The 14,684-nt window shown below is 39.2% G+C and overlaps 1 protein-coding gene across 13 annotated transcripts in view; it reads right to left on the reverse strand.

The window, feature by feature from the left end:
• The window catches only part of GRIP2 (glutamate receptor interacting protein 2), a 507,637-nt gene that overhangs the window by 118,518 nt on the left and 374,435 nt on the right, over window positions 1-14,684 (reverse strand). The window contains exon 1 of one of the 13 annotated variants that reach the window (XM_034431564.3): window positions 3,150-4,096. The exons of 11 other annotated variants lie outside the window; for them this stretch is intronic. In XM_034431564.3, coding sequence (XP_034287455.2) covers window positions 3,150-3,201 — 52 coding nt within the window. In that variant the 5' untranslated portion in view covers window positions 3,202-4,096. Of the gene's footprint in view, window positions 1-3,149; window positions 4,097-14,684 lie in introns of those variants that run through there. One more of the 13 variants, XM_087883734.1, reaches the window with a different exon arrangement.

The following is a 14,684-nucleotide window of genomic DNA, read 5'->3' on the forward strand; positions in this document are numbered from 1 at the left end:
TGTGTTCCTGAAATCTCTTTCTGTGAGATTTTCAAAGAGAAAATTGACTTCCAGGTGCATTTAGACTTGATATAGGAGCCATTTCCCATAATGACTTTTAGATATCGGTAAAATTTGGTTAGTGACAGGTATAACATCACTGAAAAAGAGAAGGCTGCAAAGATATTTCTTTCTCTCCTTTGCATATAACGTTTCCCATAAACATAGGAGGACAGACTGGCATTAGGCCAGAGATTTCTTAGTATTTACAAAAAAGGAAAAATAAGAATAGTACTGCTACGCAAGTAATCAAAAGAGGTCTGGTAGGACTTTTTCAGGCTAATGCGTAAAAAGAAGATGCAAGTTTTGTCAGCTACAACATGCTTCCTCAGATATAATGGAGTCGCTAATGTGGAATTTAAATTGGGATGGGAGGTGTGAAAGGGGAATCAAACCTTCCCAGCCCCTCCAATGTCCCTGCCATTTTCTAGGGCAAAAGGTTAAAAATTAGAGTCCGGATAAAAAGGGAAGACATTGCAATGGACTCAGAACAAAGACTAAATTGTAGTAAAAGGCTCCAACCTATTCAGATGAATATTCCTTCCTGGATGCCAGTTATCCTGCTATCTAAATAACAAAAAGTCCCTTCATCCAAGAGATCGCCATCTCTATCTGCAATGTTAAATATGTGGAAACTTCAGACACAGACCTGACCATAGAGCATCGGTTTTGGAAACCCAACTAATTGTACTTTCTTAGAATTTCTAGAGGGAAGGTGCTCATTTGCAGGCTTTCCAGAAACAATGGCAAGTTTTAATTTTATATATATGGGAATTGTGAGGGAGAGCTGAGGGTGGCCACTCTGACCAACTGATCATGTACTATGGTAGGGGAATAAATTTACCTCTGATTCAAGCAACTGTTGTCTCCATTTCCCCCCCTCCCCCGTTATTATTATTCCTAGCTCAAAATCACACCTCATTCCTTTCTAACACAGGGAGGGAGGAGAAGACAGCAAACAAGGTGGTTACGCAGAGGCAAGTGATATATGCCTTCCCCTGCCAGTAACACACCTCTGGATCAGTGGTGAAACCCAAATTTTTTTACTACCGGTTCTGTGGGCATGGCTTGGTGGGCGTGGTGTGGCTTGATGGGCGTGGCTTGGTGGGCGTGGCAGGGGAAATATATTGCAAAATCTCCATTCTCACCCCACTCCAGGGGAAGGATACTGCAAAATGCCCATTCCCTCCCCACTCCTGGGGAAAGGATATTGCAAAATCTCCATTCCCACCCCACTCTGGGACCAGCCAGAGGTGGTATTTGCCGGTTCTCCAAACTGCTCAAAATTTCCGCTACCGGTTCTCCAGAACCTGTCAGAACCTGCTGGATTTCACCCCTGCTCTGGATTCTATGTAGCACAAATAAGCCAAGCTTTGGACAAAAATATTAATGGATTCATGTTTGATTTGAGGATTCAAAACAAGGGAGATTAATACCAGAACATTTCAGCCTCCTTGCTGCAAATCTCAAAATTCGGAAAATTTTGATTCCCCCCCCCCCCAAAAAATGGGAAGAAAACCCCAACACTTTAACAACACAAATAAGGGAGAGAGATGATTGCATTCACATATATCCAAAGGTTTCAGGCTATTTTCAAAGGTCACAACAAATGCAGTAGTTTTTTTTAACATATTACAACTGTTAATCAATAAGGTATTTGTAGTCTGTCTCACAGGTAACTCATCTCTATATAACCAACCTGTCTTCCCCTTTCCCACCCAATCTCCTCCGAATTTAAATTATACATAGTGTAGCGACTAGCCCCTCCATGCATCTGATAAAGTTTGCTGCAGTACACAAAACGAGTCTTTTAATAAAATGTGTTACTGGAAAGGATACTAACAATCTTCCCCTGATTTTTGGCTATCGGAGACTAACACAGCTCTCCTGAATACACAGAAATATTTGCACAGGTGAGTGCATATACACAAATCTCTCTCTATCTGTGTATCTCTGTTTATCTATCTATCTCCAAAATCTTGAGGTTGAATGCAATTTGAATATCTCATTCAAATATTCCCCTTCCAAAGATATTTTCACTAACAAAGAAACTATCAGGAAAAAAACTGGTAATGTAGCTAATGACAAGATTGAATCTAATATGATTAAATTTGAATAAATTACTCCCTCTTTTTTTCCTTTCTCTTTCTGAATTTCTCATAATTAAGATTATATTTATGAGAGAGATATCCTGCATGATTTTATTCTCCATGATCTTGCACAATCCCAAGAAAAGCTTTTTAAAAATATGATACACCATCCATAGAAATGCATTTCAGTAGCACAAGAGAAAGGCTGCATGGAAATTATGGAAAAATTTGCCCAATTTTTCCATAATTCTGAATTGGATTCCTTTTTCTTTCTTTTTTTCCTGGTTGTTAAAGCCCAAGTTGGTCCTACAGGCTTTGAGTTCAGACAAGATTTTTAATTTACCATTAACCCTAACCCTTCCTGGATGATTTTCACATTTTTTTAATGGAATATTTTATTTCTTATTCTTCTATTTAAAAAAAGATGTGCTACTAAGTAGAAGAAAAAATAAATTAAAGACACAATTGACATCAAAAGTCTATGTTACTTGCCCATATTACAACAATAACAATAGCAACAACACAACTTTATTTACATATCCCAACGATGATTTTTCAGGAGACAACTAGACTTTATCTTTTTTCTTTCAAGACATTTTGCTTCTCATCCAAGAAGCTTCTTCAGTAAGGAGTATAAATTCTTCCACATCCCACTATCCTGTCAGAGTTGAAGAAGCTTCTTGGATGAGAAGCGAAATGTCTTCAAAGAAAAAAGAAGGAAGTCCAGTTGCCTCCTGAAAAAGCACCTTTGGGACAGCCATGACTGGATGACTGAGAATCTCTACAAACTTTATTTACAGTTCTTACTTGATCTACTCCAAGTTTTAAAACCACAACCAAAATATTTTAAATGCAATTAATACATAAAATAGAAGCATAAGTATAACATTAAAAACAAATTGCAGAAAGCATTCTTTAAAGCTCAAATTTATAGGATTGCAAAGTAAAAAAAAATCATCTAGTCCTGAAAGGTAGATAATTAGATGAGCTAAAAAAAAAAACAAGCATCCATATATTTACCAGGTGTTGATCTTGACAGAAGAACAACTTTGATCTTAGAAGACAGAAGCATTTCACTGATCTTGGCTGATCACAAAAAGATAGTTAGCCCTTGTGAAACACCACCAGATAATCACAATAAGCCAGAGTGGAATATTTAAAGAAAAAATGGGGGGGGGGAGGATCGTTGAAGAAAGTTACAGCACAAGTAGTTGCACTGTTGCAAGAAAACTGCAATTGTGTGCAAACGTTTCGGTAGCTCTGGTCAAATTGTAGAGGTGTCTGCAGGACCTCAAGGTGTTTTTTTTTTTATCATCAAAATGATAATAGCAATGTTGCAGTGCAAGCTCCAGCCCTTTTGTAAATGTGTGCAATGTCACGATGCATGTAGCAACATGGGCGAAGCTTGCATGGCACTGGTATAGCAGTGCGTTTGTCATTTGCCATCCCCCTCCCTTCCCCCAGAGATGCCTCTGTCAAATTGAATGTTCAATGACCCCTAAGTGAACAAAAATAGATGCAACTTCTACGTGAAGTTATAAAGTTAACTCATTTTCTGCAAACTTGAAAGTATACTTCTTTCAGTCAGAACTTTGTAATGCCTCCTTTGGCAGAAATAACAACTTCCAAATAGTTTTTGCAGCCAACAAAAAGGCTTTCTTTCTCATTACTATACTTTTCCCCTACTCTTCTTTGCAGCTCAGGAGGATTCTTGCTTGTTTGCATATTTCAAAGCTCCCCACTGGTTTTCAGTAATATTTTGGCTTGGGAAAACCATTCCAATCCCTCTCCCCTCCCCTTCACAATTGATGTAGGAGTCTGTTTTGGATTGCTGCTTTGCTGAAACCTCCAATCTGTTTTCAATTATTGTGATCGAATAGTGGGAAGGGGATGCGGTGGCATGGAGTCTTAAGGAAGCTGGATGTGCTGAACGATTGCCACCACTCTGTTGATTTGAGTCCAGCTCTGCAGGACAGGGTGAGCTCCCGCCTCTTGTCCCTAGCTCCTGCCCACATAGCAGTTCGAAAGCTTTGTTGGCAAGTAGATGGATTTTCCCATTTTGACAGTGGGAAACTGCTGGGTGCGTTCTACGCAAAGGGCTGGAACCAGTGCTGGATCTACCCAGATGTGAGTAGCAGAGGAGCAGTGGAGGAAAGTCCCAGATGAGCTGACTTTCTCTGAGAACACAGCAGGCCAACTGGTGTGAAGCTAGTTTGCCCTGTTGTGGTGCGCCAGTGCAACTACCGACTGTCAGCTGCCAGGATTTCAACAGTGTGCATAACATTGTAGCCTCCTTGGCCTTGTATGCCTTACGCTAAATAAATAATAGTGGGACATCAGCTTCTAGGTTATGCTGACATGAGTCCCTTCCATTGCACAATATTTCCTGTGCCATTGTTTGCCACGTAACATCAAACATACAAGCAATTCTCACTTAACAACCATAACTGGGATCAACAACTTTGCCACTAATCAAAGCAGGAAATGGGAAATCACATAGCTGCAATAGTGTTTTCCAGCTGGGAACAGACAAGACTGTTATACTCAGTTTCACACCTTTGGCTTTTGTTTGCTTCCTAATTACTCCCCTGCCCTTTGGAATGCTTGAGTGTCTGCTTTTTGTCCTGTGCACACTGAAAGCAATGTGATCACATAAGCAGCTCAGGACTAGGAAGCATGGATGTGCTATGCAAACAGATTCTTTTAAAATCCCTTTGTCTCCAATCTCTCTTCTCAGCTGGCAGCGGAGAGAAAAAAGTGACTTCTGTAAGTAATCTCTCTTATACATTAAAAGCAATGTGATCTCATGGGCAGTGGGAAAAGATCAGGCAAAGGAGAAATCCCCCCCCCTCTCAGAGCAGAAAAATTGAAGAGGAAGAGATTTCAAGAGAGTACTGTTTGCTTAAATCATTTGGAGCTCCCAGCCCTGTGTTGCTTATACAATTGCATTGCTTTTGATTTATAGCAAATAGATTACTTTCTTGCAGTCCCTTTCTCTCCAAATTGGAAGGTCAGGGGAAAGAAAAAAAAACAAAAGTCAGGCATAGAACAACACATACTGCCTGTTATGGCAATCATGTAGCTGAGGGATGTTGCAGAGGTTGTAAATAACTGTAAATTGTTGTTTCTTCAAAACATTGTAACTTTGAACAGCCTCTGAATGAGTGGTTTGGCTTAACAGTTGGCATAGTATTTATTCTCTTTAACCGTTTTACCTCCTTTGCTCCAAGCACATCTGGTATGGTTGTTGCTGAACAATACAGGGATTCTTTATTCAAGCCCAAAAATTTTGCCTCAAAAAGTTTCAAACTTCAGATTTTCTTTCCATTTCATTTTATGATGAGATTGAAGAAAAGGTTTCCCCCTGGCAGCTCTCTGGAGCAGATCATTATTGTGTAAACACTATAGTACCGTGGAGAGCTTCTTCAGTGACATCTAAACTTTTCAGCAGGTTGTTTGCTTTGATCTGTGGATTTTGTTTTATAAATCTGACCAGTTTGGAGGCAATTCTAGCAGAGATTTAGGGGATAGACGGTCTTCTAAATTTTGCCATGATTTCAACAGTTCCATGTGACTTCCATTTCTCCATGTTTCTCACAGCTGAAGCTCCTAGCTGGAAGCATTTAGAGATCTTTTATGGCCGTCTTTTTTTTTTTTTTGGTAATAAATTATCTTCATGTCAAGTGCTTAAAGGGCTCCACGGCTGTTAAAAATAGACAAAGCCACAAGCACCACCTGAGAAGTTAGAAAGGGCAGAGCATTTGCTGTGGAAGTGCCATCACCTGGCTAATTGTAGGTCAAACAAATCAGCCACTTATTAGAGATGTGAGAATTGTTAAAAAGCTGACTTAACATGGGTCCAAACTTCTTCATGTTTTCTCATTCTGAATCTGTGACCAACTGTACATAAATTTAATTTGATTGAAAGATCTATAATTCCACCCAACTCCAACATAGGAATCCAGGTGATGTACAACATAAATAATAATGAAGTTAATAATCACAAACAGACTATACATAAATACAAAAGCTAAAATCCAGTTTTCGCTTTTTCTATTTACTACTGCATTATTTACAGTTTACTGCATCCAGTTTTGGTCACATTACAAAAAAGATGTTGAGACTTGGAAAAAGTACAAAGTAGAGCAACTAAGACACGAAGAATGTCTTATAAAACATATGAAGAATGGTTGCAGGATTTGAGTATGACCAGTCTAGGCAAAAGAAGGACTAGGGCAGAGGTGATATTCAGCAGGTTCTGACCAGTTCTGGAGAAATGGTAATGGAAATTTTGAATAGTTCGAGAACTGGTAAATACCACCTCTAACTGGCTCTGCCCCCATCTATTCTCTGCCTCCCGAGTCCCAGCTGATCGGGAAGAAATGGGGATTTTGCAGTAACCTTCCCCTGGAGCGGGGTGGGAATGGATATTTTACAGGATCCTTCCCCTGCCATGCTCACCAAGCCATGCCCACCAAGCGATGCCCACAGAACCAGTAGTAAATTTTTTTGAATCCCACCACTGGACTCGGGGGTACATGATAGCAGTATTTCAGTATTTGAGAGGCTGTCACAAAGAGGAGGGGTGAGTCAACTTATTTTCCAAAGCACCAGAGGGCAGGACAAGAAACAATGGATGGAAACTAATCAAGGAGAGAAGCAACCTAGAATTAAGGAGAAACTTCCTAACAGTGAGGACAATTAACCAATGGAACAGCTTGCCTTCAGAAGTTGTGGGTGCTTCATCACTGGAGGTTTTTAAGAAAAGCCACTTGTCTGAAATGGTATCGATTTCCTGCTTGAGCAAGGGATTGGACTAGAAGACCTCCAAGGTCCCTTCCAGCTCTGTTCTGATTGATTGAAATGTTGAAATGGCAACCAAGCACAGAACAAAACAAACCCTCAGGGGGGAATTCACAATTATCTGATTCCTAATACCAAGGAAATTACCTAAATAGTAAATATGCATTCAAATATTAAATGTGCATTCAAATCACTTGAAGGAATCGTTCCCCTAAATATTTGCCCTAGATCAAATTGGGTTTACCTTTTCATGGCTACAATATCCTTTGCTGCGGGCAGGGGAGGAGGCAGCAAGCACTAATGGTGGCCTTTTCAACTTTTATTAGAGATGTCTGGCTTCTTCTGGGTGCTAATTTGGTCTCCTACTTTGGACAGTATCTTTAAACAGGGCTCATGTATACATCCAGCTGGTTCATTATGGGGATTAACATTACTGCTTCCCAAGAGATGGGAATTGATTTGGAGTCCATCACAAATGACACATTCTTCTTTTCAGAAAAAGGTAGTTATGTAGGAATGAATGCTAGATGAGATAGGAACTCCAGGCAGTTTCCATCTATGGGAAAGGGAATAAATAATGCATACAATATGAGATATGGTTCCATAAATTAGGAAGGTATGAGATTGGCGAAGGTTAATTGGCGGATATTGGTCACATGCATATGTACACATGCAAATCTTGTAAAAGTAAGAACATAGATTTAACTAATTTTAAAAATAAAGTTCATTCTTCAGGCAGCCCTATATTTTGGAATTCTGAAGCTTTGCACATACTGCAGAATTATCTGAATAAACTATCTGAAATATATTATTACCTTGAAAGTTCAGTGCTCAGAAGCTGCACTTATCTAATCAACATTTCTAGTGGAATGCGTCACAGAGTTTTCATTAACATTTATTGAGTTTTATACAAAATAGATTTTTTAAAAAGGGAAGGGTGCAGGCAGATAGAAAACAGCTTTTTGAGACAAGGGCTAGGAATTATTTCAATCAAATTTAATAAGAAGAGAATTTTGAATTGTTCAAAGTATATGTTCTCGTACTTTTTGGTGCTAACCTTCAATTTATATATCTGTGGCTCTTAAAAACTTGGGCCAGCAAGTATAAATAAACAAAAAATATGCCCCCCCCCCCCAAAAAAAGCCCATCAATGGTTGGCGGACTGCTTACTAAGATGCCATTTTCTAAGTTTATCCCCTACTTTTTTCTAATCAAGAAGTCTGCAGTTGCTGTATTGAACTGAAAGTGCTCATGGTCTTTAAGAATGGAAAAGCTGGGGACAGAATGGGACCACTGAATGTGGCTGCCTTAACATGCCCACTTTACCTTGGGCTTCCCAGAGCTGACCCACCATGGGCATTCATTGTCAGCTGGCCCTCTGCTCCTCCCCCACCAGTGGTCCATATTGTGTGTGTCCTGCATAGCCAATTGACTGGGGACAAATTGTCGTGGAGGAAATAAATCAATGTACCGTAAACCTTTATCTCTATTAAGATCTACTTTAACAAATGAGCCTCTGAAGCAGTTAACAATAAATATTTTTATTTACATAAAAATAAATATCCTGTCAGATATACATACACACACACACACACACACACACACACACACACACACGTACGTTAGTTCTGGCTATTCTTCCTCAGAAGAAATAGTTTTGTAAACCATCAGAACTGCATCAGAACTGCCCTTCTGACTTCCAAACAGCCCACAGTTTTCTAATAGCCAACTGCCTTCTTAACTGCTTTCTGGACTGCCTTCTGGACTGCCAATGGTTTTCTGTCAAGAATCTCCTTTTATACTATCAACTGTGACAGTTAGAGGAGGGAACATAAAACCCCGGGAGATTCAAACCTATTAGCTGCTTTCTGATTGGCTTATTTACTTGTCCATTCCAAAAACCATTAGTAGGCACAGCAATTGAGAAATAACTTTTCTCTCACACAAATGTACCTCCACGAATTGCCAGGCAGGAAGGAGTGGGGAGAGGATTACCGGTGGACCAGTAGTGGGAGAGGAGCGCCAGCAGAAGGCCAGCTGAGTATGAATGCCCATGGTGGGTCAACTGCAGTGGGAGGACAAAGATGAAGTGGGAGTGCTAAGGCAGTCTTATTCAATTCTCACTAGACCTAGCTGAGGACTAGCATCTTATATTTTCTTAATATTATTTAAGATCGGACGCAAGTCTGGCTTCACAGATTGGGTTAGGGAGAACCCTGAATGGAGAATCCTGAGCCCAGATTAACAATTTAGAGGAAGAAAATAGGAAGCATGGTATAAGAATTTCCCCCCACCAAATTATTTCCTACTAAGATTCACTGTGCTTTTCTGTATTGCAACCTTCCGCTGTCAATGAAGACAAGGAACTTTTCCAGTCTTCAATCTCTTCCTCTGCTTTGGTGACAGTGATGGCCAAGTGCTCTGTCTGGATCACAATTAATGTGTCCCATGATTGATAGACTTATCTTCTCTCCTCCCATCCATGCCAGGAAAGCAAGCACCAATTACTTTCCTCTCTCTGTGCATGTCTTTTAAGGAGTGATGAAAAGGGAATTCCAATACTTTCCCATTTTTCTTGTTGCCTGGGCTAGATGGGGATCCCTCATGCCAATGTATTTCACTCAATTTAAAATCAACAACAACCCCCAGCGGCATCAACCACATCACCCACAAGAAAACAGCCACCATTTTGCCAACTCAGCAAAATGACTAAGGAAAGCAGAGAGCATGGATCAGCAGACACCTTGGGGAATGAATGTTAACTTTTGCCAATGTCTCCCTTCAAACTTTAAGTGATATCCTGGAAGATTTTAAAACAAAACTTATCAGGAAGCTCGGCAATGATTTTATTGTCTCCCTAAAAAACAGAACAATAATAGGAAGTTCCACTCAGCACTACAGTGATACCTATGACCAAATTATATAATTACTGTACAATGAAATATCCTTTCAAATCAATTGGAATTTTAGTCAGTTACTTGGGGCCAGTCACTATCTTTTAGACTAATCTGTCTCATGTTGTTGTTGTAAGGACAAAATTTGACGTAGAATGCTATGTATTCTGTCCTGAATAACTACATCAAAAATAAATAAACTTCTGTCAATCTCAGGAAACTAAACAGAAGTAGACTGAGTTAGTTCCTAAGTGGAAGACCATTACAAAAGACCAAGGATATAGAATAATCTGAGAAATTGAATAACTTTTTCAGAAGGTGGCATTGACCACTTCTATAATGTTGGAGAAAAAACTACATGGAAGTTTTAGTGAACTCCTCACATATAGTTTGCACTGGCAAATTAGAGAGTTTTTCAATAACCGACTTGGTTTTCATGGTTGAACATGGTCAATATGATTGGTTGTTTCTCAAATAAAAATGTGGCCCCTATTAAAACAAATTGCTGAGCAAGGGTTTCAGCTGCAAATTCAATTTCCAGTCAGCATTACCTCTACCATTAATTATATTCATATATGGCAGAAATAGTATCAGAACAACTCAGATATGCTTTTCTTGATCATATCTAAAATACTTGCAAACTGCAAACCTATTTCCCAATATAGTTACCGGTAATTCCCATTCACAATCAATAGGGCTTAGGAGTATTTAATAGAATATCGGATTGCAGTTTAATTGATTATACCTCCAAGCTGACACAGTGCTATCTCTTGCAAAAAAGGCATTTAGTGGCTGAAATTAAAAAAGGTATTTTATTCAAAGGCTTTGTATTATTAAAATTATACAAAACTATAAAATGCTGAAAGTCTGCCTTGAGTTGCCCCAAGGCTAGCTCATCAATGCTTCAGCCACTGAAAACCCCATTAATTCTACTTGAAACCAAAGGGAATCACCTTTGGTATTAAATGTATAGTATATATGTTGGGTTGGCTTTATTCAGACAGTAAATGCTATTTGAAAAACATAGAAATATCAAGTAGAATATGGAATCTTTGCCCCAGAGCAAAATGGAGGAGGCAGGCAATAATGTCAGAGTTTATTGGAATGAGTGGTTCAAAAACAACCCCGTCCATTTCAATTCAATTCTCAATTGAAAGACAATGAAAACGCATCCCCTCCATTTATATTGGATGGGAAGGGAAAATTGCTCCCATCTTACAAAATCTAGGGAACAGCAAAGAGGAGTGGCCCAACCTTACTCTCTTCTCTCCTCAGCTGAGACATATGAAAATGGCACATTTGTTCTGTGTTATTCTTGCTGAAGGATAAAGAAATAGAATTGTTTAAGACCAGTTTGGTGTAATGCACGGGAGTCAAACTCACCACATGATGTTGCCATCATGTGACATTTTGAACATTTTCTCCATTCACGGAGCTGGGCTGGGTGTGGCCTGTGTGTGACACATCCAGTCTATAGGCTGCCAGTTTGACACCCCTGGTGTAATGGTTAAGACAGAGAAACCTGGAGACTGGAAGGTCTAGTACTGTCTTGGGAACAAAGCCATCTTGGGCTAGTCATCTTCTCTCAGCCCTAGGAAGAAAGCAATGGCAAACCACTTCTGAAAAACTTTGCCAAAAAACCTGAAGGGGCTGCTCCAAGAAACAGATATGACTGAACGGAAGAAAAAAGGATTTACCAAAAGACAAAGAGTTAAGACTGATGGGAATAAAAGCCAACTAGATCCAACATTTTTTTTTGTTTGCCCTTATAGATGGTGAAACAATAAGTTCATACTTTCCTGATCCATCAACTGGAATTTCCTACTCTGCCAGGCATACAGAACATATTGTATGGGAGAATATGGTGGGAGAATATGAAATTAGTAGTCTCTACGGTATACAAAGAAAACATCTACAAGATGATATACAGGTGGCATCTTCCCCCCAATAGACTAGCCAAAATGTTCAATGGACAGTCTGCGGAATGTTGGAAATGTGGGTTTGAGCGTGGCACCTATTACCATCAGTGGTGGACGTGCCCGAAAGCAGTAGAATTCTGGGGGAAAATAAAAAAATGGCTGAATGAGATTTTAAATCAAAAGATCGAATGGCGACCAGAGACATGCCTGCTCGGCTCCAAACCGGAAAGTATTAAAAGAGACTTATGGTATCTTGCATTACACATCATCACAGCAGCGAGATTGGCGTATGCTCAACTTTGGAAAAATCAAAATATCCCATCAGAGGAAGCTATTATAAAGAAGATTTTAGACTGTGCAGAAGCAGATAAATTGACTAAAAAATTAAAAGACAGAGACCAAACACAAATATGTTTATCTTGGGAAAAATTCTATAGGTGGCTAGAGAAGAGGAAAATATAACCCAAATTAGATGAGGAATTATATCTATTGAGAAATTTATATTATACAAGTAAAAGTGAGGTTGGATAGACCTAATTGTTTTATAAAGATATGCAAGATTTTCTGTCTTCTCCGGATTATGATATAGATATACAGTACCGAATACTAGGTTATTAAGGTACTGCTTATAGATATGCTTGCTTTTTTTGTTTTGTTTTCTTTTTTTGCTTGTTGCTGTTGTGTTGTCTTGTTTGTTATTTATATGATGTGTTGTTCTTCCTTTGTTTTTAATGGAAAATGTAAATAAAGATTATTTAAAAAAAAAAAAAGAACATACTGTCGTAGGAGTGTAGTTGAATAAGATATAAAGTATGTGTATGGAAAGGAACATACTCCGCTAATAGAAAAGCACATTTACAATTCATGCCTGTACCATTTTGTACTTTTGTCAACCTTTTAAAGTAATATAGCAGTGATGATTCATCCGTTGCTGTATAAGTCTTTTAAATGGATGTCTGTAGGTTCCATTTTTAAATGTCATGAGTTAGCAAACTATTGTTCAAGGAGGTTTTAGAAGAGTAACCACAGCTTCTAATTCAGCAGTACTCCCATGTACTGTAGCTTTAGCTAGTTCAAAAAGACTGCAACTGTGCAGTTGAGTAGGATACAGTCCACATTACAACAAAAATTATGCAAAATTCATCTCACTCTCATGCAATGAAGGGTGAAAGGCTCAAATGACGACTGCATTCTATTTTAAAATACAGTATGAAAAAGGACAACAAACTCGATTTTGCTTTATTATAGACTATTAGCTGCAAGTGTACTAAAGACATTAAATGAATATTAGGGCTGTGTAAAAGCTTTGGATGCTTTTCATGGGCACACTTTGAGAAGAAGCAATGCTCCTTTCTATACTGCTTTATGGGAAATGCAGGTCCCTATTTTGAAACAGTGAATTACCACATTGCTCCATGTCATGTTATTCCATTGCCTTCCCTGGGTACTTCCTGTAGCCAGATGAGCCTTCTGTACATGTCCTACTTGCCAGTTTGGGCTGTGCAAAGTAATCATAATTTGCCTCATTGTATTCAGTGGTCGGTTTCAAAAAAATTTACTACCAGTTCTGTCGGTGTGGCTTGGTGGGCGTGGCATGGCTTGGTGGGCGTGGCAGGGGAAGGATACTGTAAAATCTCCATTCCTACCCCACTCCAGGGGAAGGTTACTGCAAAATCCTCATTTCCTCCCGATCAGCTGGGACTTGGGAGGTAGAGAATAGATGCAGGCAGGGCCAGCCAGAGGTGGTATTTGCTGGTTCTCCGAACTACTCAAAATTTCCACTACCAGTTCTCCAGAACTGGTCAGAACCTGCTGAATACCTACCTCTGATTATATTGCTCTCCACCACTCCATCTCCCTCCTCTGCCTTGTCTGGTATCCAGAAAAGGCTCCTGCAGAAATGTTACACATGCACAGAATTTTCTTTTCATGCTTCCATTTTGTTACTGGAAGTATCATGAGATGCTTTTGCCACAGTGCACGAAAGTCTTTTCAATTGATGGGACATAACCCTGGCTTTCTCAGACAGGCCCAATGAATACTCTTTAAAGTTTTCAGAGATCTGCTCTGAGCAAATGTCAATATCGCCACCTCGGACCCTGACACTCCAATCTTCCATCTACAACAGTGATGACTGTTGTTGGGAAAAAGAGAACTCGTGTGGTGCAATTATTAAACTCGGCTGGGAAGACCCAGCAATGGAATCTCACAAGGTGACTTGGGAGCAGTCACTCGCTCAACCCAATCGATCTCACAGTTGTTATATGGGAAAAAATAGAGGAGGAGATACTTACATATACCCCTTTGAGCCACTGGAGGATAGACAGGATATAAATGTAGCAAATAAATAAATGCCTGGTAGCAAAATTACAATCTTACGCCATCATTACAGCTTTCAGGGAGAATTTATATGCAGGAGAAATGACAACTTGACAGCCAAGAAGTTTTCCCCTCATACTAATAGCTCTTTTTTTTTTTTTTTTTTGGAAAATAGTTAAGAAATGCACAAAGTAAGAATGTTGCTAGCATAGCACTGAATAAATGATGATTATTGTCTCTTTTTCTTGGCCGATTGGTTGGTTGGAGGGAGCTCTAAATGCTTATGGAATTCCCTGCTTATTCTCAAGGTTCTTTAATCGGCACAGCTTGAGACATTTGTGTTTCCAGCTGCAAAACAACTGGACCAACTGGAAAGTGGAAATGATGTCATGGAGCAAAGTTTTGAATTTAACTTTTGCAATATATTCAAGTGAATATGTGGGTTGCTTGTTATCCTGATAGTGTGTATTCATTTTCTCGGAAGTGTCCTTTATACAGGTCTGATGTTTTACGTTTCTTGATTACTAATAAACTCTGGCAGTTTGGCAGTCTTAAGACTACAATTTAAGTCTAATCTCTTTGTTTAGACTATTTATCCAGTGCATTTAAAATATCCAAAA

This window comes from Pantherophis guttatus, chromosome 2 (assembly GCF_059756535.1).
Source record: "Pantherophis guttatus breed Tessera chromosome 2, ASM5975653v1, whole genome shotgun sequence".
Lineage (NCBI taxonomy): Eukaryota > Metazoa > Chordata > Lepidosauria > Squamata > Colubridae > Pantherophis > Pantherophis guttatus.